Below are 22,422 nucleotides of genomic sequence, written 5' to 3'. Positions count from 1 at the left end.
TGCTGAAAAAGACGACTACAGGGACTCTGTACTCTGGAGTGACAAGATAACTGATGGCTTCAAAACTGTATGGTGTCGCAAAGTTGAGGAGTACAAAGAAAAATGCATGGTGCCTACAGTAAAACATGGCGGTGGCAGTGTCCTTTTGTGGGGTTGCATGAGTGCTGCTGGTACATACACACACACAGTATCTCACAAAAGTGAGTACACCCCTCCCATTTTTGTAAATATTTTATATTATATTTTCTTCTATCTTTTCATGTGACAACACTGAAGAAATTACACTTTGTTACAATGTCAAGTAGTGAGTGTACAGCTTGTATAACAGTGTAAATTTGCTGCCCCTTCAAAATAACTCAACACGCAGTAATATCTAAACTGCTGTCAACAAAAGTAAGTACACCCCTAAGTGAAAATATCCAAATTGGGCCCAGAGTGTCAATATTTTGTGTCGTCACCATTATTTTCCAGCACTGCCTTAACCCTTTTGGGCGTGGAGATCACCAGAGCTTCACAGGTTGCCACTGGAGTCCTCTTCCACTCCTTAATGACGACATCACGGAGCTGGTGGATGTTGGAGACCTTTGTGCTCTCCACCTTCTGTTTGATGCTCAATAGGGTTTAGGTCTGGAGACATGCTTGGCCAATCCATCACCTTTACTCTCAGCTTCTTTAGCAAGGCAGTGGTCACCTTGGAGGTCCCCGAAGGGAGGGGATCATGCTCTGCTTCAGTATGTCACAGTACATATTGTCATTCATGGTTCCCTCAGTGAACTGTAGCTCCCCAGTGCCGGCAGCACTCATGCAGCCCCGGGCCGTGACTCTCCCACCATCATGCTTGACTGTAGACAAGACACACTTGTCTTTGTACTCCTCACCTGGTTGCCGCCACACACACTTGACACCATCTGAACCAAATAAGTTTATCTTGGTCTCATCAGGCCTCAGGACATGGTTCCAGTAATCCATGTCCTTAGTCTGCTTGTCTTCAGCTGTTTGTGGGCTTTCTTGTGCATCATCTTTAGGAGAGACTTCCTTCTGGGATGACAGCCATGCAGACCAATTTGATGCAGTGTGCAGCGTATGGTCTGAGCACTGACAGGCTGACCCCCCCCCCACCCCTTCAACCTCTGCAGCAATGCTGGCAGCACTCATAAATCTATTTCCCAAAGACAACCTCTGGATATGACGCTGAGTGAGTGCACTCAACTTCTTTGGTCGACCATGGCGAGGCCTGTTCTGTGTGGAACCTGTCCTGGTAAACCGCTGTATGGTCTTGGCCACCGTGTTGCAGCTCAGTTTCAGGGTCTTGGCAATCTTCTTATAGCCTAGGCCATCTTTATGTAGAGCAACAATTTTTTTGCAGATCCTCAGAGAGCTCTTTGCCATGAGATGCCATGTTGAACTTCCAGTGAACAGTATGAGTGGGAGCGATAACACCAAATTTAACACACCTGATTCCCATTCACACCTGAGACCTTGTAACACTAACAAGTCACATGACACTGGGGAGAGAAAATGGCTAATTGGGCTCAATTTGGACATTTTCACTTAGGGGTGTACTCACTTTTGTTGCCAGGGGTTTAGACATTAATGGCTATGTGTTGAGTTATTTTAAGGGGACAGCAAATTTACACTGTTATACAAGCTGTACACTCACTACTTTACATGGTAGCAAAGTGTAAATTTCTTCAGATATAATAAAATATTTACAAAAAATGTTAGGGGTTTACTCACTTTTGTGAGATACCGTGTTAAAAAATTAGATTATATATATATATATATATATCGCTATCTATTTTTTTTTGTCAGGATCCGAGGGGTTAACAGGCAGCTGTGAGACCGTTCAGTCAATTTAAAAGTCTTTATTCAGCAAAAAGCAGCAGAAAAATGACAGGCTTTGTCTACATAGGCAGTTCAAACACCACAAAAATTATTCTTAGCAGTATAAGACAGTGCTTGTAAATAATGCTCAGCATCCCAGCCACAATATGACATAGCAAAGTCCCAGTTCAGACCAGCTCACCCAACAGGTTTGAGTCAGAGGCAACAGGTGTCCTTCCAGCATCAAGCTCTCTTTAGCTCTGACAGCAACACAGCCATTCCTCTCAGCCTCTATGACCAGCTGCCTAATAAGTAGGCCTGAAAGAGAAGTACTTGCCCTGTTTTATTAACCCTCTCCAGGCTGACACATTTGTGAGGTCAGGCACTGATGTGGATGAGAAGGCCTGGCTTGCAGTCTCCACTCTAATTCATCCCAAAGGTGTTCTATCGGGTTGAGGTGAGGACTCAGGTCAGTCAATTTCCTCCACCTCAAACTCGCTCACCTATGTCTTTATGGGCTTTGCTTTGTGCACTGGTGTGCAGTCAGGTTGGAACAGGAAGGGGCTATCCCCAAATTGTTCCCACAAAGTTGGGAGCATGAAATTGTCCAAAATGTCTTGGTATGCCTTAAGCGTTCCCTTCACTGGAATGAAGGGGCCAAGCCCAACCCCTGAAAAACAACCCCACACCATAATCCCCCCTCCACCAAATGATTTGGACCAGTGCAAAAGCAAGGCTCTATAAAGACATGGATGAGCGAGTTTGGGGTGGAGGAACTTGACTGGCCTGCACAGAGGCCTGACCTCAACCCGACAGAACACCTTTGGGATGAATTAGAGCAGAGACTGACCTCACAAATGCACTTCTAAAACAATGGTCAAACATTCCCATAGACACACTCCTAAACCTTGTGGATAGTCTTCCCAGAGGAGTTAAAACTGTTATAGCTGCAAAGGGTGGGCCAACTCAATAATGAACCCTACGGACTAAGGCTCGATTCACACCTATGCATGTTGCTTTTGAGCGTTTTTGGAGGGTTTTTTTTCATGCTTGCCACGTTTTTGAGCAGCGTTTTTGTGGCGTTTTTGCGGCGTTTTTGCCGCGATTTGCGTTTTTTTTTTTTTTTTTTTACAGTTTTTTTTTACAGTCTAAAAAAAAAAATTAAAAAAAATAAAAAAAAAAAAAAAAAAAATGGCAAAAACGGTGCAAAAACGGTGCAAAAACGGTGCACTTGCGTTTTTGATGCTTGTCCATTGAAATCCATTACATGCAAAACGCTGCTTTTTGCATGAAAAAAAGTCCCCGACCCTTTCCAAAAATGCAGAGAAACAAAAAGGCATTGATGTGAACATGTTCCATAGGAACCCATGTTAAAAAATTCCCGTGCATTTCTGCAAAATGCATCAAAAAACGCACTAGTATAGAATGGAGCCTAAGACTTGAAGAATGGAAAAAGATAAATGTCCTAATACTTTTGGCAATATATATATATATATATACACACACACACACATATACAGTGCTCAGCAAGGAGTACAGCCCTTTTCAAAAGTAGAATTTTATTCAATATCTCAATGAACACAAGGACAATTTCCCAAAATTTGACAAAACTGAGTTTTATAGAACATTTGTTTAGCTCATTCCATGAAAGTAAGGTTAATATAACCTAGATTACAAAAATGTCAGTTTTACTCAAATTAGTTGATGCAAAAATGAATACACCCCATAACAAAAACTACTACATTTACTATTTTGTATAACCTCCATGATTTGTAAGGACAGCGCCAAGTCTTCAAGGCATGGAATGAACAAGTTGGCGACATATTGCAACATCTATCTTTTTCCATTCTAAAAGAACAACCTCTTTTAGAGCCTGGATGTGGATGAAGAGTGATACTCAACTTGTCTCTGTAGTCGTCTTTTTCAGCATGGGCCCTGGCAAATTCTAGGCAGACATTTTTGTGCATGGGCTTTAGGAGAGTCTTACTTCGCGGATGACACCGATGCATGCCATTCCTCTGCAGTGTAGGAAATAATGGGGGGAGTGGTGGGACTTTAAATGAGGCACATATCAAATGTGTCTCCATCCCACATTACAAAGAAAATAATAGGAAGTTTGGGACTTTGAGTGAGGCCATGGACATAGTGGAGGTAGGTGAGATAGAAGTACACATTAATTGTCCTAAAAATCATGAAACATGTCAATAGCAGAAACCACATAGGTGAAAAAACATTGCAGTAAATATAATTTCATGTTTGTTCACTATTGTAAGTGTGCGTGCAATACAGGCAACTAGGGTACATCCAGGTATGGTAGGCGAGCGCCCCATAGTGGTCTGGATTGATCAGTAAATACATTCTGAGGAGTTCATAATGGTACAGAAAGCATGTAAACAGCATTTGCAGATAAAACAGTGAGACCATAATAAATTACATAATCAAATGGAAAGATCAATAATAGAATCGAGATATAAGGAGACATCCTGAAATGCCCAAAGTAGGTGGTTGAATGGGGGGCTTATGTCTGCATCCCAAAAAAAAACCGACGTGTTTCGTGTGTATCACACTCATCAGGGGCGGGTGCTAATAAGATATCTACAGAATAAAATAAAATAATACAATACTTACAATAGTGTGTGTGAAAAAACATGAAATTATATTTACTAGACATGTGCATTAGTTTTCGTCCGAATTTCAGGTATTTTTGTTATCGTTTTAACAAACGATAACGATAGTGCAGAATCCGAAAAACGAAAGATCCGACATAAACAAATGCTTTATTTTCGTTTTCGTTGTTACAACAGTTCGATATAGATAGGAGATTCGACATGATGATGACAATAACAATCTGTGTACATCAAACCTGTGGTCGAATGTGCCTAACCTTAACTCTATTAGTCCAAGATTATTCTACATAGAGAGAAAAGACTCGACGTAGGGGAGAAAAGCTTCGACGTAGGGGAGAGAAGCTTCGACGTAGGGGAGAGAAGCTTCGACGTAGGGGAGAAAAGCTTCGACGTAGGGGAGAAAAGATTCGACGTAGGGGAGAAAAGATTCGACGTAGGGGAGAAAAGATTCGACGTAGGGGAGAAAAGATTCGACGTAGGGGAGAAAAGATTCGACGTAGGGGAGAAAAGATTCGACGTAGGGGAGAAAAGATTCGACGTAGGGGAGAAAAGATTCGACGTAGGGGAGAAAAGATTCGACGTAGGGGAGAAAAGATTCGACGTAGGGGAGAAAAGATTCGACGTAGGGGAGAAAAGATTCGACGTAGGGGAGAAAAGATTCGACGTAGGAGAGAAGAGATTCGACGTAGGGGAGAAGAGATTCGACGTAGGGGAGAAGAGATTCGACGTAGGGGAGAAGAGATTCGACGTAGGGGAGAAAAGATAACTAAAAATAATGATGATGATGAATGTTATTGGCTGATTGTAACCAAAGAGGAGGAGCAGTAAAATAGCTAGAACTAAGTACACACGTACTTTGGCTTATGGGGTCTGTTGAAAGTTCTAAGAAGATTCGACGGAGCAGGTAAACTATACGGCATTGTACAGTTTAGTTGCTCCGTCGAATCTTCTTTGAACATTCGACAGACACCATAAGCCTTCAATGACAGATTCGACCTTAATTTGCATTTTCGGACTAATGTAATTTTTAACGAAAAATGTAATAAAAACGAATTTCGGGAGTAACTAAATAAATTTATTTTTCGGACGAAAACGAAATATTTCAGTATGCACATGTCTAATATTTACTACAATGTTTTTTCACCTATGTGGTTTCTGCTATTGACAGGTTTCATGATTTTTATGACAATAAATGTGTACTTTGATTTCTTTTTTTTTTTTCCACAAAGATTTTATTTAGTGTTAAAAGAGCAAGTTACAATTCAAATCAAATGACACAGAAATACAATTAACAGGCAGGGTATGGAAGCAAAAGAAATGCAGGGTACATCCAATATAGGTTATGATAATACAGTACTGGCAACACAACCAGATATGCATAATGTAGTAGCTGTGGGGTGGAGGATCATTATTCATATTCCCCCCCCCTTCTCCCCCCTGAGCAGTTAAGCCCAACCAAGGCCAGGAGATAGCTGATCCCAGTTCATTTCTCTTGAGTGAAGTACCCTTGCAAGCATCTATGTAGGGCTATGTTAAGACAAGGTTATGATGATCTGCTACCAAGTAGGAGGCCGAAGTTGGGGAGAAAGAACATGGGGTATAGGAGAGGAAGGAGAGGAAAGGGCAAAAAGGGTAGGATCAGGAAAATAAAGCAGGAAGGGAGAGAGGGACAACAAGGGAAAAAATAAAAAAATAAAAAATAAAATAAATAAATAAATAAGGAGGAAGTGGTCAAAGAAGAAGGGGGGAGTTTGAGCAGGTGCCGTAGAACACACCCCTCGGAAGGCCCACTCCTACCCACATCCCCCCCACCGACCAGAGTCCACCGTTAGGGTTAAAGTTCACTTATCACTTTTTACAGTACATGCTGGCGATAGCGTTCAGTAGTCACATAGTGATTCCAGCACGCCCAAGTGAAAGAAAATTTATGCGTTCTTTCCTGTGAAATATGGATCAATTCTTCCATCTCTTTTATTTTAGAAATTCTCCTGTACCACTCTCCAATCGACGGGGTGTGTGTGGAACGCCAATGCACTGGGATACATAATCTGGCGGCGTACGCCACATGCATAGCCAGAGACTTATAGTATGTTTTTTTGGATAAAGAGGTGTGATGTAGAAGAAATTGTGCGGGGGTGTAGTCCAGGGTATCTGTAGTGACATGTGAAATGATTTCACTGAATTCCCTCCAGAAGGGTTGAATGCGTTCGCAGTCCCACCATATGTGGAGCATCGACCCTTCCTGCTTGCCACACCTCCAGCATGTGTTAGGGATAGAGGGGGAAAATTTGTGAAGCCGAGAAGGGGTCTTATACCACCTTGTGGCAATTTTGTAGCCATTTTCTTGGATGGCCACATTTAGTGAGCATTTGTGTGTGTAGTCATAGATAGTGTCCCACCTTTCCGTAGAGAGGGGTGTTTGAAAGTCTTTGTCCCAGGCCATCTGTGAAGATGCCGGGGGAGAGGTTAATGCAGATGAAAGGAGGGCGTACATGGCATGTACTTCTATTTCACCTACCTCCACTATGTCCATGGCCTCACTCAAAGTCCCAAACTTCCTATTATTTTCTTCCTCTGCAGCGTACGCCGTATTGTGTCACAAATCACCCCAGTTTGGCTTTCTACTTCTTTAACCAACTGCAGTGAACTTGCATGGCGATTTTTTTCAACCCTTCTCATCAGAAGACGCTCCTGTCGAGGTGTTAACTTCCGTGGACGACCTGAACATCTCTGAGATGGTTGCAGTTCCATCTTTGTATCACTTTTGCTACATATTCTGACTGATAAGTAAAGCTTTGCTGATCTTCTTGTAGCCTTCACCTTTCTTGTGTAAAGAAATTATTTTCTTTCTCAGGCCTTGTGACATTTCTCATCCATGTGGTGCCATTGCTGACAACATGAAATGGGAGGGGGTTTCTTTAGGTAACACTCTTTTTATAATCCAATGTCTGGACACCTGTTTAATGCATAATTAGACTCACTTGTAGTTGGATTCTTGTTAAATTAGGATTTTGTTGTCTAAAATTTAGCTTTTCTCAATCTTGAATGAATTTTTCAGAAAAAATACTTGTGTGTGTGCAAATTAATAATAAATATTGGTTGCAATCAATGAAAAATCACTTTGAAAAACACCTTCCTTCCATTTCTAGCTGCAGCCATCTTGAGTAAGGGCAGATAATTCATGTTGCATTTGCATCATAAAATCAATCTGCCCCTGGCTCAGGCAATGCAGTCATGCTATGTACAGCCTATCCTTTCGCACACATCCCCCTTTCACACAGCAACTGAGGCTGTCAGTCACAGGGTGTGTGCTGTAGCTCTCTCCCCTGTCATCTTTTTTCTCTTGGTGTCAGGAAAACTTGTCAGAAGTGGTTCATGCCGATAGCAAAGGAACGAAGCAGCAGACAGAAATTACACTAAGTGCTCTGGAATGAAACAAATACACACTATAGAGGGATATGCTTTGTTCACATTTCACGTCTGAAGTTTACAACCACTTAAGGACTGTAAGGATTTGCCCACTTAATGACCAGGCCATTTTTTGCGATACAACACTGCGTCGTCTTAACTGGCAATTACGTGGTCGTGCGACGTTGTACCCAAACAAAATTGATGTTCTTTTTTTTCACCACAAATAGAGCTTTCTTTTGGTGATATTTGATCACCTCTGCGGTTTTTATTTTTTGCGCTATAAACAAGAAAAGAGCACCAATTTTGAAAAAAAAAAAAAAAAAAACATATTTAGCTGGACTGCGACATTGCGACAGACAGATCAGACACTTATGACACATTTTTGGGACCATTGACATTTATACAGCGATCAGTGCTAAAAAAAATGCACTGATTACTGTGTAAATGCCACTGGCAGTGAAGGGGTTAACACCAGGGGGGTGATCAAGGGGTTAAATGTGTTCCCTGGGAGGTGTTTCTAACTGTGGGGGGATGGGACTGACTGGAGGAGGAGGAGAGATCGCTGTTCCTAATCACTAGGAACAGCAGATCTCTCTCTCCTCCCCTGTCAGAAGGGGGATCTGTCTGTCTGTTTACATTGACAGATACCTGTTCTGGCTCTCTATGGCACGATCGTGGGTGGCCGGCGGACATCGCGGCCGCGTGCATCGGCTCCAGTGCCTCCCATCGCTCTTAAAAGCGGCCGACCTAGCCTAGGAGAGCCAACCTGCCACAGTATAATGATGGCGGCTGGTCCTTAAGAGGTTAAACATATGCATTTAGATTACTATGGATTTTATGTAAAGTTATGTCTTGGTAAAGACTGTAGTAAAATGATGTTAAAATATCTACTATGGGTTGCCCTTTTCTATGAATAAGCGTCTTAGAAATTCAACAGGATTTCACTATTTTCCATACAACCATGGAATCTCAAAACATGGTTAGTTTGTGGTGTACCATGGGAAGAGGAAAATCACCACAAGCAAACAGCAACGCATGATATGTACACAGCATGAAGAAATTATAGCTTCTAGACCAGCTAAGATATAGGAGTGTACCATTCAATACTTTGCTGGGCAAACAAATCTCAGATATACGATAATTCTTTCCATTAATAAATGGGAACAGAAAGCCAGGGTGTGAAGTGGGTAAAGCTGGCCATATATACAGAAGAGCAGCCAAATCTTACAAAACCCTCACTTTTATAAGATGGATCACCCACACACAGGGATGATCAGCTCTACATTTATCTCTCTACCACAATAAGGTAGAATAGGGGACTGTTGAATGAAAGTTTCCAACTAATCTCATAACCACACCAACCAAAGTGATGCATCAATGTCATCATATAAAAAAAAAAAAAACACAAAAGAGGTTGCACAAATCAACGTTATAACTATTGAATAATGAACATCTGAGGTCTTTGACTATGCATCAGTCCTCTTATGTGTTAGTAAAATATTATATACAGCTAGTTCTTTTCCCGTATTCCTCTGTGCAGCATATGCAGAGTTGAAGGTTTCACTAAGCGATTTAAAGTGATTGTAAACCCTTACAGACCACTTTTTGCTACAGGTAAGCCTATAATAAGGCTTACCTGTAGTTACCCAGGATATCTCCTAGACCTGCACGGTTTAGGAGATATTCCCTGTATTTGCATGTGCCAATGTCATCGGCACATGCGCACTGAAGCAATGGCACGTACCTGCCGTTTGCTTCAGTGAGTGCGCCGTTACCGGTGGCTCCCGCGCACATGCGATTGGCCGAAGCTGCGATACCCGGAAGTAACCCCCCTGGGAGTGTTGTCGCCGGCCGGTGCTATGTACGGCACCGCAGCGAGGGCTTCTATCTCAGGTGAGTATTACATAATGAGCTAGTATGCTATGCATACTAGCTCATTATGCCTTTGTCTTGCAAGTGTTAGTTTTTGGGGTTTTTTTGGAAAGTGTTGAAAGTGGGTTTACAACCACTTTAACCAGGTAACAGCTAAATGATGTCCGTCAAACAGATATTCTGGCCATGGAAGAAGACATGTGAAATGTTTTGACCAAGAAGGGGAGCTTAAAGTGGTGTTCCACCCTAAAAAAAAAAAAAAGTCATGATTGTGCCTAAAAAAAAAAATTAAAAAAAACATTTGGATATTTTTTTTTTTTACTTACCTCTAAATGCCTGTTGCTAGGGGGTCCCTCATAGTCTGCCTCTTCCAGTGCCTGGGCTGGTGACATCACTTCCCCCTCGGCACAGGAAGGGCTCAGCTCTGCTCCCTCCCTCCTGTCAATCATCTGGGACCCATTACAGGTCCCAGGTGACTGAGCGGCCAATCACGGCGCGCGGCGCCGCTCGCGCATGCGCAGTGGGTGCCAGGCTGTGAAGCCACAGCCCGGTGCCCATAGTTGCAATGCCGGCGCCGCTGAACGGAGGGGGAGACGAGCGGGGCTTCTATCCCCCGCATTGATGGACCCTGGAACAGGTAAGTGTCCAATTAAAAGTCAGCAGCTGGAGTATTTGTAGTGCTGACTTAATTTTTTTTTTTTGATGGGCCCTCCTCTTTAAGAAGCAACTCAGAGATGGTGATAAACACAAGTACCGTATTTATCGGCGTATAACATGCACCTTCATTTTAAGAGGGAAGTTTCAGGAAAAAAATTTTTTTTAAACAAACAACTTAAGGGTCAATGTCCATCAATGCAGCCCGATTAGTGCCCATCTGCAGCCTCCCCATCTCCCATCAATGCAGTCTGATCAATGCCCATCTGCAGCCTCCCCATCTCCCATCAATGCAGTCTGATCAATGCCCATCTGCAGCCCATCTCCCATCAATGCAGTCTGATTAATGTCCATTTTTAGCCTCAACGCTCATCTGCAGCCTCACCATCTCTCATCAATGCAGCCTGAACAGTGCAGGAAATCACAGAGCCGTCATCTCCTGTTTCCTCGGCTCTCAGTCGCCAGTCACACACACAGTCCCGCCTCTGCCATCGGCATTGGACCAGCTCCTGTGATAGACAGAACACTGGACCAATGCCAGTAGTGGAGGTGGGACTGTGTGTGTGCCGTGAAAGCTGAGTGAGACTTTTAGACAATGAGTATAGGATGTGCTTAAAATGTCTTTTCCAATGTATAAATATCATAAGAGCAGATACCTAAAGCCACTCTGAATACCTACAAGTAGCATAAGTCAGAAGAGCAGCAACACATACAAGATGAACCAAACATTTTTTATTTATTTAATAGCTTGTGAGGCACGGTCAATGCTTTGGAATATCCCCAAAAGTTTGCACAACATTCCTTGAGTAAACTGTTAAAATAAAACATTTGTGCAATTCAGCATTATTGCTGCTGCTGCTTATGACTTACATAGTACATAACAATAAAAATTAAAGGAAAAATACCTAGGATCAATTTTGAGCTAGGTCAGTGTCAGGGTTTGTGTTTGGGTCAAGTCAGGGTCAAAAGTCAAGGTCAGTATATTTTGGGCAGGATTTTTTTTTTTTTTAATTAGTATCAGTGTATGTAAAAAAAAAAGGCAAAACAAGCATTGTTGTTTCTGGGCTGTACTATGGGTCTCGCTGCAATCGTCAGGAGCAAGATAAATTTATTTTGGGTTGTTCTTTAGTGGTAGGTTATGGTAGTAGCAAGAAATATACAGCTACATTAAAAAAAAATGTTTTTACCATTTTGGGACAGCTTTCCTTTGATAATGGAAAAAAAAAAAAATCAGGAGATATACATTACCATTTCCCAACAAATGAAAGCCCAATTTGTCCTGAAAGAAACCGGTATAATCTACCTGGATGCACAATGTAGTTATGATGATATGTACAGTTTTACTAACACAAGTCAACGTTGCATTAATATTTGTTTTACCCTTAGGGGTGAAGGGGTTTAAGTTGTCTGTTTTTTTTCTGGACTATTTGAACATAATCAGGTTTGATAGAAGCTGAGTAGCTTCCCTAAAGCCAATGTAAGAATTTGAAGATTCCCAGTCCAAGCCTGACTAGGAGTGAAAAAATAAAGTATAAGGGGAACATAATACTGGGAGTATGCTATAGGCCCCCTAACCTGAGGGAGGAGGCGATGGTGGATCTCCTATCACAATTTGGATTAGCAGCAAGGATGGGAAGTGTTATCATAATGGGGGATTTCATTTTAATTATCCAGACATAGACTGGGTGGAGGGAACCGCGCATTCGTCTAAGGCTCGCCAGTTCCTAAATGTCTTGCAGGTTAATTTCATGGTTCAGATGGTAAACAAACTAGAATTAAAACATTACTGGATCTACTGATTACCAACAATACAGACCTGATCACAGATGTGGAAATATGGGGCAATTTAGGAAACAGCGATCACAGGTCAATTGGCTTCAGTATAAAATCACACAAATAGGAAACATAAGGGGAATACAAAGACACTGAATTTCAAAAGAGCCAACTTCCCCAAACTACAAACCTTGTTAGAAGGCATGAATTGGGAAAAAATCTTAGGAACAAAGAACATGGAGGAGAGATGGTTTTGCTTTAAGAGCATATTAAATAAGGGCATTAGCCAATGTATCCCATTGGGTAATAAATTTAAAAGAGTGAACAAAAGTCCTGGATGGCTTAACTCCAATGTAAAAATGCATATAAAAGCAAAGGAGAAGGCCTTCAAAAAATACAAGGGTGAGGGATCATCCTCAGCATTCAGACTTTATAAAGAACGTAACAAGAAATGTAAGGGTGCAATTAGGGCAGCTAAGATAGAACACGAAAGACACATAGCGGAGTAGAGCAAAAAAAATTCTTTAAGTATGTAAATAGTAAAAAAGGGAGGACAGACCATATTGGCACCATAAAGAATGAGGAAGGACATCTGATTACAAAGGATGGGGAAATGGTGAAGGTATTGAATTTATTCTTCTCCACAGTCTTCACGAGGGAATTGGGGGGCTTCAGTAACCAAAACTGCAGTGTTTATCCTTATGACACATCACAGGAAGCAACTCTATGGTTAACAGAAGGCAGAATTAAAATTAGACTTGGGAAATGTAACATTAATAAATCACCGGGACCAGATGGCTTGCATCTGAGGGTACTTAGGGAACTCAGTCAAGTAATTGCCAGACCATTGTTCCTAATTTTTACTGACAGTCTACTGACTGGAATGGTACCAGGTGATTGGAGAAAAGCCAATATAGCACCAATATTTAAAAATGGCCCAAAATACATCCCTGGGAATTACAGACGAGTTAGCCTAACATCAATAGTATGCAAGCTCATGGAGGGGATGATAAGGGATTATATACAAGATTTTAATAACGAGAACGGTATCATTAGTTGCCATCTAGATAAAGGAAGGCTCGTAGATGTGGTGTATCTGGATTTTGCAAAAGCATTTGACACAGTTCCCCATAAAGTTTACTGTACAAAATAAGGTCCATTGGCATGGACCATAGGGTGAGTACATGGATTGAAAACGGACTACAAGGGCGAGTTCAGAGGGTGGTGATAAATGGGGAGTACTCGGAATGGTCAGAGGTGGGTAGTGGGGTCCCCCCAGGCTTCTGTGCTGGGACCAATCCTATTTATTTTGTTCATAAATGACCTGGCGGATGGGGTAAACCGTTCAATCTCTGTATTTGCAGATGATACTAAGCTAAGCAGGGCAATAACGTCTCCGCAGGATGTGGGAACCTTGCAAAAAGATCTGAACAAATTAATGGGGTGGGCAACTACATGGCAAATTAAGTTTAATGTAGAAACATTCAAAATAATGCATTTGGGTGGCAAAAATATGAATGCAATCTATACACTGGGGGAGAACCTCTGGGGGAATGTAGGATGGAAAAGGACCTGGGGGTCCTAGTAGATGATAGGCTCAGCAATGGCATGCAATGCCAAGCTGCTGCTAACAAAGCAAACAGAATATTGGCATGCATTAAAAAGGGGATTAATTCCAGAGATAAAACGATAATTCTCCAGCTCTACAAGACTCTGGTCCGGCTGCACCTAGAGTATATTGTCCAGTTCTGGGCACCAGTCCTCAGGAAGGATGTACTGGAAATGGAGCGAGTACAAAGAAGGGCAACAAAGCTAATAAAGGGTCTGGAAGATATTAGTTATGAGGAAAGGTTGCGAGCACTGAACTTATTCTCTCTGGAGAAGAGATGCTTGAGAGGGGATATGATTTCAATTTATAAATACCGTACTGGTGACCCCACAATAGGGATAAAACTTTTTCGCGGAAGGGAGTTTTATAAGACACGTGGCCACTCATTAAAATTAGAACAAAAGAGGTTTAGCCTTAAGCTACGTAGAGGGTTCTTTACTGTAAGAGCGGCAAGGATGTGGAATTCCCGTCCACAGGCGGTGATCTCAGCGGGGAGCATCGATAGTTTAAAAAAACTATTAGATAAGCACCTAAACAACCGTAACATACAGGGATATATAACACTGACATATAATCACACACATAGGTTGGACTTGATGGACTTGTGTCTTTTTTCAACCTCATCTACTATGTAACTATGTATATACGCAGTCGGAGGTATAAAAATTTTGCCAACACACCATATCTGCTTGACTGGTATCTATCGGAATCATAAGTAACTGCAATTTACAAAACTGATTTGGACACAATAAAATAATTCCCTGTGTGGAGTAAAATATAATTCTGGTTTACATTTAAGTTTTTTTAACTGAAGTGAATATATATGATCACAAGAAAAATTCAAAACATATACGTACTCTGAGAACAGCTGAACCAGTTCCCTGAAGCCTCGTTCAACGGCCAGTCTTGCAGGTGTTGCGCCGTCGCTGTTGGAAATGGTCAAAGCTGTTCTCCCTCCTGGCTGATCCAGAAGAAATTTTGACAAATGGCAAAGGCCCAGCCTTGCAGCAAAGTGCATCAACGTTTCCTGCTTCTCGCCATCTAAAAGAGAACACAGGGGGGGGGGGGGGGTAAGTAAACATTTTTACTACAACTTGATACCCCATCCATGGTTAGCTTCTTAGACACAATTTATATGGCAATGTAAATCCTTTAGACCCGAGTATTCCTGATCATCTCAAGAGATACAAGGATTCATTGCACCACTTCAAAAGGTTGGTTTCTTTATGGCAACTCTTATGCCCCGTTCACACGGTCGGACATTGATCGGACATTCCAACAACAAAATCCTAGGATTTTTTCCGACGGATGTTGGCTCAAACTTGTCTTGCATACACACGGTCACACAAAGTTGTCGGAAAATCCGATCATTCTGAACGCGGTGACGTAAAACGCGTACGTCGGGACTATAAACGGGGCAGTAGCCAATAGCTTTCATCTCTTTATTTATTTTGAGCATGCGTGGCACTTTGTGCGTCGGATTTGTGTACACACGTTTGGAAATTCCGACAACGGATTTTGTTATCGGAAAATTTTATATCCTGCTCTCAAACTCTGTGTGTCGGAAAATCCGATGGAAAATGTGTGATGGAGCCTACACATGGTCGGAATTTCCTACAAGAAGGTCCTATTCACACATTTTCCATCGGAAAAGACGACCATGTGTACGGGGCATTAGGGTTATTGTATTAAGCTGCTATACATGATAATTAGCAAGGAATATGCACAATTACACAACTACACTGAATAAATGGTCTAGGGCAGGATTTTCAACTGCTGGGCTGCAGCTGAGGGTTGGGTTGCAGAGAACTGTGACCTCTGCGCTTCACATCTGATGCTTTTTGGTGCCCTAGGTTCACAAAAGTCAGGGGACATGCCAGAGTAGGGAGGCATGCAAAGGTTGGTTTCTTTATGGCAACTCTTATAGTTATCCTTATTAAGCTGCTGTATGTGATACTCAACTAGGGTTATACACAGTTACAAAAATACACTGAATAAATGGCCTAGGGCAGGATTTTCAACTGCTCGGCTACAGCCAAGGGGGGTGGGTTGCAGAGACCCACATCCTGTTATGTCTCACATCTGATGCTCATCGGTACCCTACATTTACGGCAGTCAGTGGGCACACTGGCCACCAGCACAAGGGGACACGCTGAGAGAATGTAGCACACTGACCACCAATATAAGAGGTTACTTACCCCTGACTACTGCAAGTTTTGCAATTAAACAGTCCTGACCCCTGCACTCTGTTGCACTACACTAGGTATGTTGTACATTACATAGTCCTAAATGCTGCACTTTATACTATATATAATCCTAGCATCAATGAGTATACATTCTTTTTATGTTGTGGTTCTCAACCTTTGTGAAATGGCCCCAGGTCTAGGGCAGTGGTATCCAAACTGCGGCCCTTAGCTGGCCTTTATTCGGCCCTTGGGGCACTGTTCCCCTCCCACTGATACAAGGCACTATCCCCCCCCCCGCACCAAAGATGAGGCACCATTCTCCCCCTTTGATACCAACAGTGGGGCACTATGCCTCCTACTAATACCAACAATAGTGCACTACTCCTCCCAACAATGGGGTCCCTTTTCTCCTACTGGCACCAACAATTGGGAACTATTTCTCCCATTGACACCAATGGGGCACTCCCACAGACACCCTTGATGGTGCACTATTCGTCCTCCTACTGACCAAAGGTGTTATGTAATTTTTTTATTCCCACTGACACAACCAAGCCGGAGACATTTTCTACTCCCAATAGCCACAGTCTGGCCTCCCCCTAAAGTCTGAAGGACAGTAACTGGCCCTTTGTTTAACAAGTTTGGCGACCTCTGGTCTAGGGCATAAAAAGCAAGAATTTGAGAATAGCATCCAATATCCTGAACAACCAGGCTGCCATCATTTTCAATGTGCTATACTCCCAGGAGGGTTTTTTTTTTACCCAAAGCTCCAATGGCTGTGGTAAAAATGTAAGACCCAACTTATTATATCAACAACCAGCTCAGACCTCCCAATACCTTTTGCCAAATACGAGTATATCATCCAAGGAAAATGCCCTAAAGCCCTGCCCCAGCTAAACATATGATGGTACTGAGCACTCAAGCAGCATTGAGAATGCAGGAAGATTGTGGGGTACACTTTTTCTCCGTGAACTTTTCAAAGCCCACAACGGACCATAAAAAATAAAATGGAAGTGTTTTAGATGGAGGCCAGCTTGAGTTTTAGCTTCCCTGAAAACTCATTCATGGAAGCCTATCCTACCTCCACCTAATAACTGAACTTTTAATTCCTCCATCAGCTCATCCCTCACAGTTATTACCTTTTGTAACACTTGCCCCTCCCTGTTAGATTGTAAGCTCTCAGGAGCAGGGCCCTCTTGCATTTTATTGTATTTTAACTGTACTGTCTCCATTTTATATTTTAAAGTGCTTTGCAAACTCTTAGCACTATAAAAATTCTGTATTATAATAATAATAAAAAAGTTGCCTATAAGGAGAAGACAGTATAAAGATTATATATTGTTAGTAAACTTGGCATTTGCCCCCTAGTGCTGCTAACAAAATGTCTCTATACGTTATGCAACCAAAGCTCCACTTGTCTTAAAGTACAACTCAAGGCACTTTTTTGGGGTTTTGGATAGAGTGGAGAGGGATTAGATCCCCTGGCAGTTTTAATTGCTGTCTGTGCCCCCATTAAGGAGATTCACCCTCTCTATTTGCCCTGTTTACCGATATAGTTGAAAGTAAAAGAAAATCCCAAATTTTGGAGTTGACCCCAGAAAAGTAAGAGAGGGGTAATCTCTAAATGGGGACTAGTTATGGTGACCTGGGGTTTCCCAAGAAGCTCCCTTAATTTGCAGATATTTCTTTTCACTTCCTGTTTGGTTATGGGACAGGAAATGAATGGAAATCACCCCAATGGGACACAGATGGCGAAAAAATTGACAGGGGTTATAAAAAGTTTTGCCTATAGTTCTACTTTAATAATACAGTCAACAGTCCTCAATTATTTATTTTGTGAAATGTTCAAGTCTAAAAATCTCACATTTCCGCAGTTTTTGGAAATATTCTTTCATAGCCAGAGGTGCATTTTAATGAGAGTGGGTTAAATAATTCAGAAGACCTTTCATAAAATAGGAAACAGAGGAGATAGCCGTATAACCGGGAGCTCTGCGACAACAAAGAAAGAAATAAGTTTTAGGATTTTCCTGCCTTCAGATCACCTGTGTATTTTGAATGAAAGCCAGTTCTATAGCCCTTCTCCATTTAACAGCTGGCTGGATATAATGAGTCATAAGGCCACATTCCACATCCTCAGCATTACAATGAACTACAGAATGTGAGTGTACATTAAAAAGGATCAGTGAAGCTAAAACACAAGCTGGCTTCCATCTAAAAATTCAAATACATCACCAGGCTCTTCCAGAGTGTCTTGTGAACCCCTACCATACTGAAGCATGCCACGTCCCCATTGGCAATCTGATTGGTATAGGCATCTACTGGTTAAAAAATAAAAAAATTTGGGAAAGACCAAATGCCTGTAGGCCCTCTCCAACATTTACTGACTTTCCCTACACAAATGTTCTCAGCGGGATAGTCGATCAGATGGGTAAGGTAGGTGGGCACCAGGAATGCCAGTGAAGGTCTCCCTATGCCTCCTTCGTAGGCAAAAACAAGTACATAGGCTTAATGCAAATGTGAATGTTTGCAGAACAAATTGTAATGGCAATTATGAACCCTGACACCAGCACATTTATCACATCCAGGGCCGAGACAAGGGGTGGGCAAAAGGGGCAGTTGTCCTGGGCACTGTGGTAGGGGGTGGCAGGGGGTAAAAATTAGGGTTGCACTCATACTAGTATCGGTACCGATACCGAGTATTTGCACAAGTATTGGTACTCGTGCAAATGCACCGATCATAGGTGTGCGCAGCCTATTGCATTAGGGTGTGCAGCTCAAATCTCTAACACGTGTGTGTATATATATATATATATATATATATATATATATATATATATATATATATATATATATATATATATATATATATATATATATATATATATATATATACACACACACACACACACACACACACATACATACACACACACATACATACACACACACACACGTGCTTCCACACTTCTCTTATAAGCCGAGCCATCAGTGGGAGTTCTTCCCTATCTACACACAGAGCCAGGGTGGTCCTAAAAGTATCATGGGCCCCTGGACAAAGTGATACACTGGGGCCCCTACCAGGGAGATGGCAACAAAAGGTGTGTGGCAGGGTGAGGGGGGTTAACTTTTGCTTTGTACAGAGTGCAGGGCCCAGGAGTACACTACATACAGTGTGCAGGTTTCAGGAGAATGCTACATACTGAGTGTACTGTTCAGGAGTGCACCAGCACAGAGTGCAGACTTCAGGCGTGCGCTACGCACAGGGTGCAGAGTTCAGAAATGTGCTATGTACAGAGTGCAGAGTTCAGGCGTAAGCTAGGTACAGGGTGCAGAGTTCACGTGTGTGCTATGTACAAAGTTCCATCCTTCAGAAGTGCGCTATGTAGGAGGGCAGAGTTCAGGTGTGCGCTACACAAAGGGTGCACAGTTCAGGAGTGAGCAGAGATCATGCGTGTGCTATGTACAGAGTTCAGACATGAGCTACATGCAGGGTGCAGAGTTCAAGAGGGCGCTGTGCACAGAGCAAAGTTCAGGTGTGCGCTACATACAGGGTGCACAGTTGAGGAGTGAGCTATGCACAGGGTGCAGAGATCATGCGTGTGCTATGTAGAGAGTTCAGACGTGAGCTAAGTGCAGGGTGCAGGTTTTCAGAATGCAATGCTATGCACAGAATGAAAATTTCAGGTATGCACTATGCAAAGAGTACAGAGTTCAGGCGTGCACTACACACAGGATGCACAGTTCAGGAGTGAGCTAGGTACAGGGAGCTGAAATCATGTGTGTGCTATGTACAGAGTTCAAGGGTGAGCTGCTTGCAGGGTGCAGAGTTCAGAAGTGCGCTATGTAGAGTGCAGAGTTCAGGAATTCCCTGTGCACAGGCTGCAGAGTTCAGATGTGTGCTATTGTACAAAGTTCAGGGGATGCTACGCCAGTTTACAGACCCTCCCTCCAGTACAGAGCTTTCCCCTACAATATCTCCCCAAGCGAAAGCTCTCCTCTCCTTCCAGTGCAGCTGGATTTTTCAGCTCTTCAACCTTCCCTGTGCTATACCCACAGCAGCTCTCCTATCCCCCACAGAACAGAATCTTAAACTTACTGTTGCTGGTCAGTCTGCTGCCACAGGCTTCTCTTGATGCAGCGGGTGTGAGGCTAGAGCGGCCAAGTGGATACTCCGCCCCGCCCCCTCCTCTGTTGTATAGGGAGAGCAGGGAGGGATTTGTGTGTGCAGACACTAGAGGCTGGCGCTGGAGGTTCTGATGGTAAAAAACCCAGCCGCCGACAGTGTACTCCTTCCTGTGCCGGGTGCTGGTACACAGAGAGGGTTCCAGCGCCCAGCTTCCGCTGCCACTCTGCTTGCATATCCTTTCTGTGCCGCTGCTGGAACACAGAGAGTTCCAGCACTGGCCACCCAACTGGCCCTGTGCGTGTTGCGCTGGGGGTGATTAGGGTGTGCCCAGGCATCATCCGGCACACCCCGTGCACGCACCGATACTTTCAGGCTCGGCTCTTTGAGCTATCAGTGGGTCTCCCAGTGTTAAAGAAGTGCAGTAAGCCTCGGTTCACACCAGAGGCGGCACGACTTGCAGGTCGCCTCGCCGAGGCGACCTACACACGACTGCCGGGGCGACTTGCAAGACGACTTCTGTATAGAAGTCTATGCAAGTCGCCCCCAAAGTAGTACAGGAACCTTTCTTCTAAGTCGGAGCGACTTGCGTCGCTCCGATTAGAACGGTTCCATTGTACAGAACGGGAGGCGACTTGTCAGGCGGCTAGGTCGCCTGACAAGTCGCCACCGTGTGAACCGGCCCTAAGTGGAGCTGTCCAAAAAAAAAAAAAAAAAAGCAGCCAGCAATGTTTATGATTACCAACACTGCTCAGCCCTAAAACACTAAAATAAAAAAGAAACATTGTTTCTTTTTGTATATTTCAGTTTCTTCATTTGCAGATCAAAGGGATGAACAAATGCTCCTCTGTTTAACCCCCTAATAACCCTTAATTTACTCTAATCAGCCTTAATTAACTCCCTAGTCTCCTCCATTTAATTATTATTTTCTTGCTTTTTTTTTTTGTTCACGTCTATTTTATAAACGATAAACAATTAAAACTTTTTTTTTGTTTGCTTTGTTAGTGAATACTTTTACACATATACATTAACATATATTTACACATTTCACACTGAAAAAGCACTAAATTTAAAACAAAAAAAAACAATTTATTTAATTTGTAAATAACTTTTCAATGCTTTGTACCATTGCTGACAGCTGAAGTTAAAACACAATTGCGGTAGGTATAGGTAATTGGTATCGGCGAGTACTAAATAAAAAAAAAAAAAAAAAAAAGTATCGGTACTTGTACTAATTGTAAAAAAAATGGTATCGGTGCATCCCTAGTACAAATTGTTCTAGGAGAAGACATTTGGGGAAGTGCTAGGAGTGGTGATTTAGAGGGATTTGTGTTGGGTGGGGGGATGGGGGAAAGAGGATTTGTGTTAGGAGGGGCAATTTTGGGCATTTGTTGTAGAAGAGGTGATAGGGGGGGGGACTGTGCTAGGAGGGAAAACTTTTTTTGTGGGGGGGGGGGGATTTGTGCTAGTAGGGATGATTGGGGGCATTTGTGCTAGGAGGGGAAATTGGGGGGGGGGGGGGGTTGTACTGGGGAGAGGGATTTGGAGTGGGGGGGAGAGGATGTGTACTCGGAGGGGAAGTTTAAGGGGTAGAGAATTTGTGCTAGGAGGGGTGCTTTTTTTTGTTGGGGGGGGGATTTCAGCAGGGGGTGGATTTGTGCTGGGAGGAGGGGGAATTTATGCTAATCTGCAAGCATGCAGCACTTTTGGGGGGGGGGGGGGGGGATTTTTACTGACACATAATGCTCATAAATCTTGGGGGGGGGGGGGGTGGAGCAGAGATTGGCACATTTGCCCTGGGCTCTGGATGACCTTGTCCTGGCACATATTCATTTTCTTTAAGGGACATCTTACAGGATTTTTTTTTTTTTTTTAATAGAGGCCAATAGATATTTCTGTAACATTATTTGGGCTCTGACAAAAGGGGATTATTTGGCCCCGAAACGCACTGAACATTGAATGTCTTCCTATTACCAAATTATTATCTCCAGTAAACATTTGGCAATCGGTTTTCAGTTTTTATTCTTTAGTCTGTAGGCAGATTTACAGACAAACATTCAGAAAATCCACAGGGAACATAACCAGCATTGCCAGTTTACTTACATTAATCTGCAGCTTACCAATATTTCGATGTGATGGCTGCACTAGTTTTTCTTTTTTAAACTTTTGTCTTTATTTTCACTGGGTGATCCAGCCAGTAATACACCTCCTGTATTAGGAGGTCCCCTCTCTGGATGGAGGAGTGACAGGGTCACACTTTTTAAGCAGTTACAGCAAACAGAGGCTTTTTTTTGGAGGGGGGGGGGGGGTTTAAAGGTTTTACATAAATAAAATAAAATGATTTAG

General features: G+C 42.7%; 1 protein-coding gene across 5 annotated transcripts in view; it reads right to left on the bottom strand.

Annotated features, from left to right (window-relative positions):
• Window positions 1–22,422, bottom strand: part of AKAP13 (A-kinase anchoring protein 13) — a 446,306-nt gene that overhangs the window by 233,973 nt on the left and 189,911 nt on the right. For all 5 annotated transcript variants that reach the window (XM_073618416.1, XM_073618419.1, XM_073618420.1 and 2 more), the window contains exon 5: window positions 14,628–14,811. In XM_073618416.1, coding sequence (XP_073474517.1) covers window positions 14,628–14,811 — 184 coding nt within the window. The remainder of the gene's footprint in view (window positions 1–14,627; window positions 14,812–22,422) is intronic.

The sequence above is a fragment of the Aquarana catesbeiana genome, linkage group LG03, assembly GCF_042186555.1.
Source record: "Aquarana catesbeiana isolate 2022-GZ linkage group LG03, ASM4218655v1, whole genome shotgun sequence".
Classification (NCBI taxonomy): Eukaryota; Metazoa; Chordata; class Amphibia; order Anura; family Ranidae; genus Aquarana; species Aquarana catesbeiana.
The sequence above is the reverse complement of the archived record's forward strand: the minus strand, read 5'-3'. Positions and strand labels throughout refer to the sequence as shown.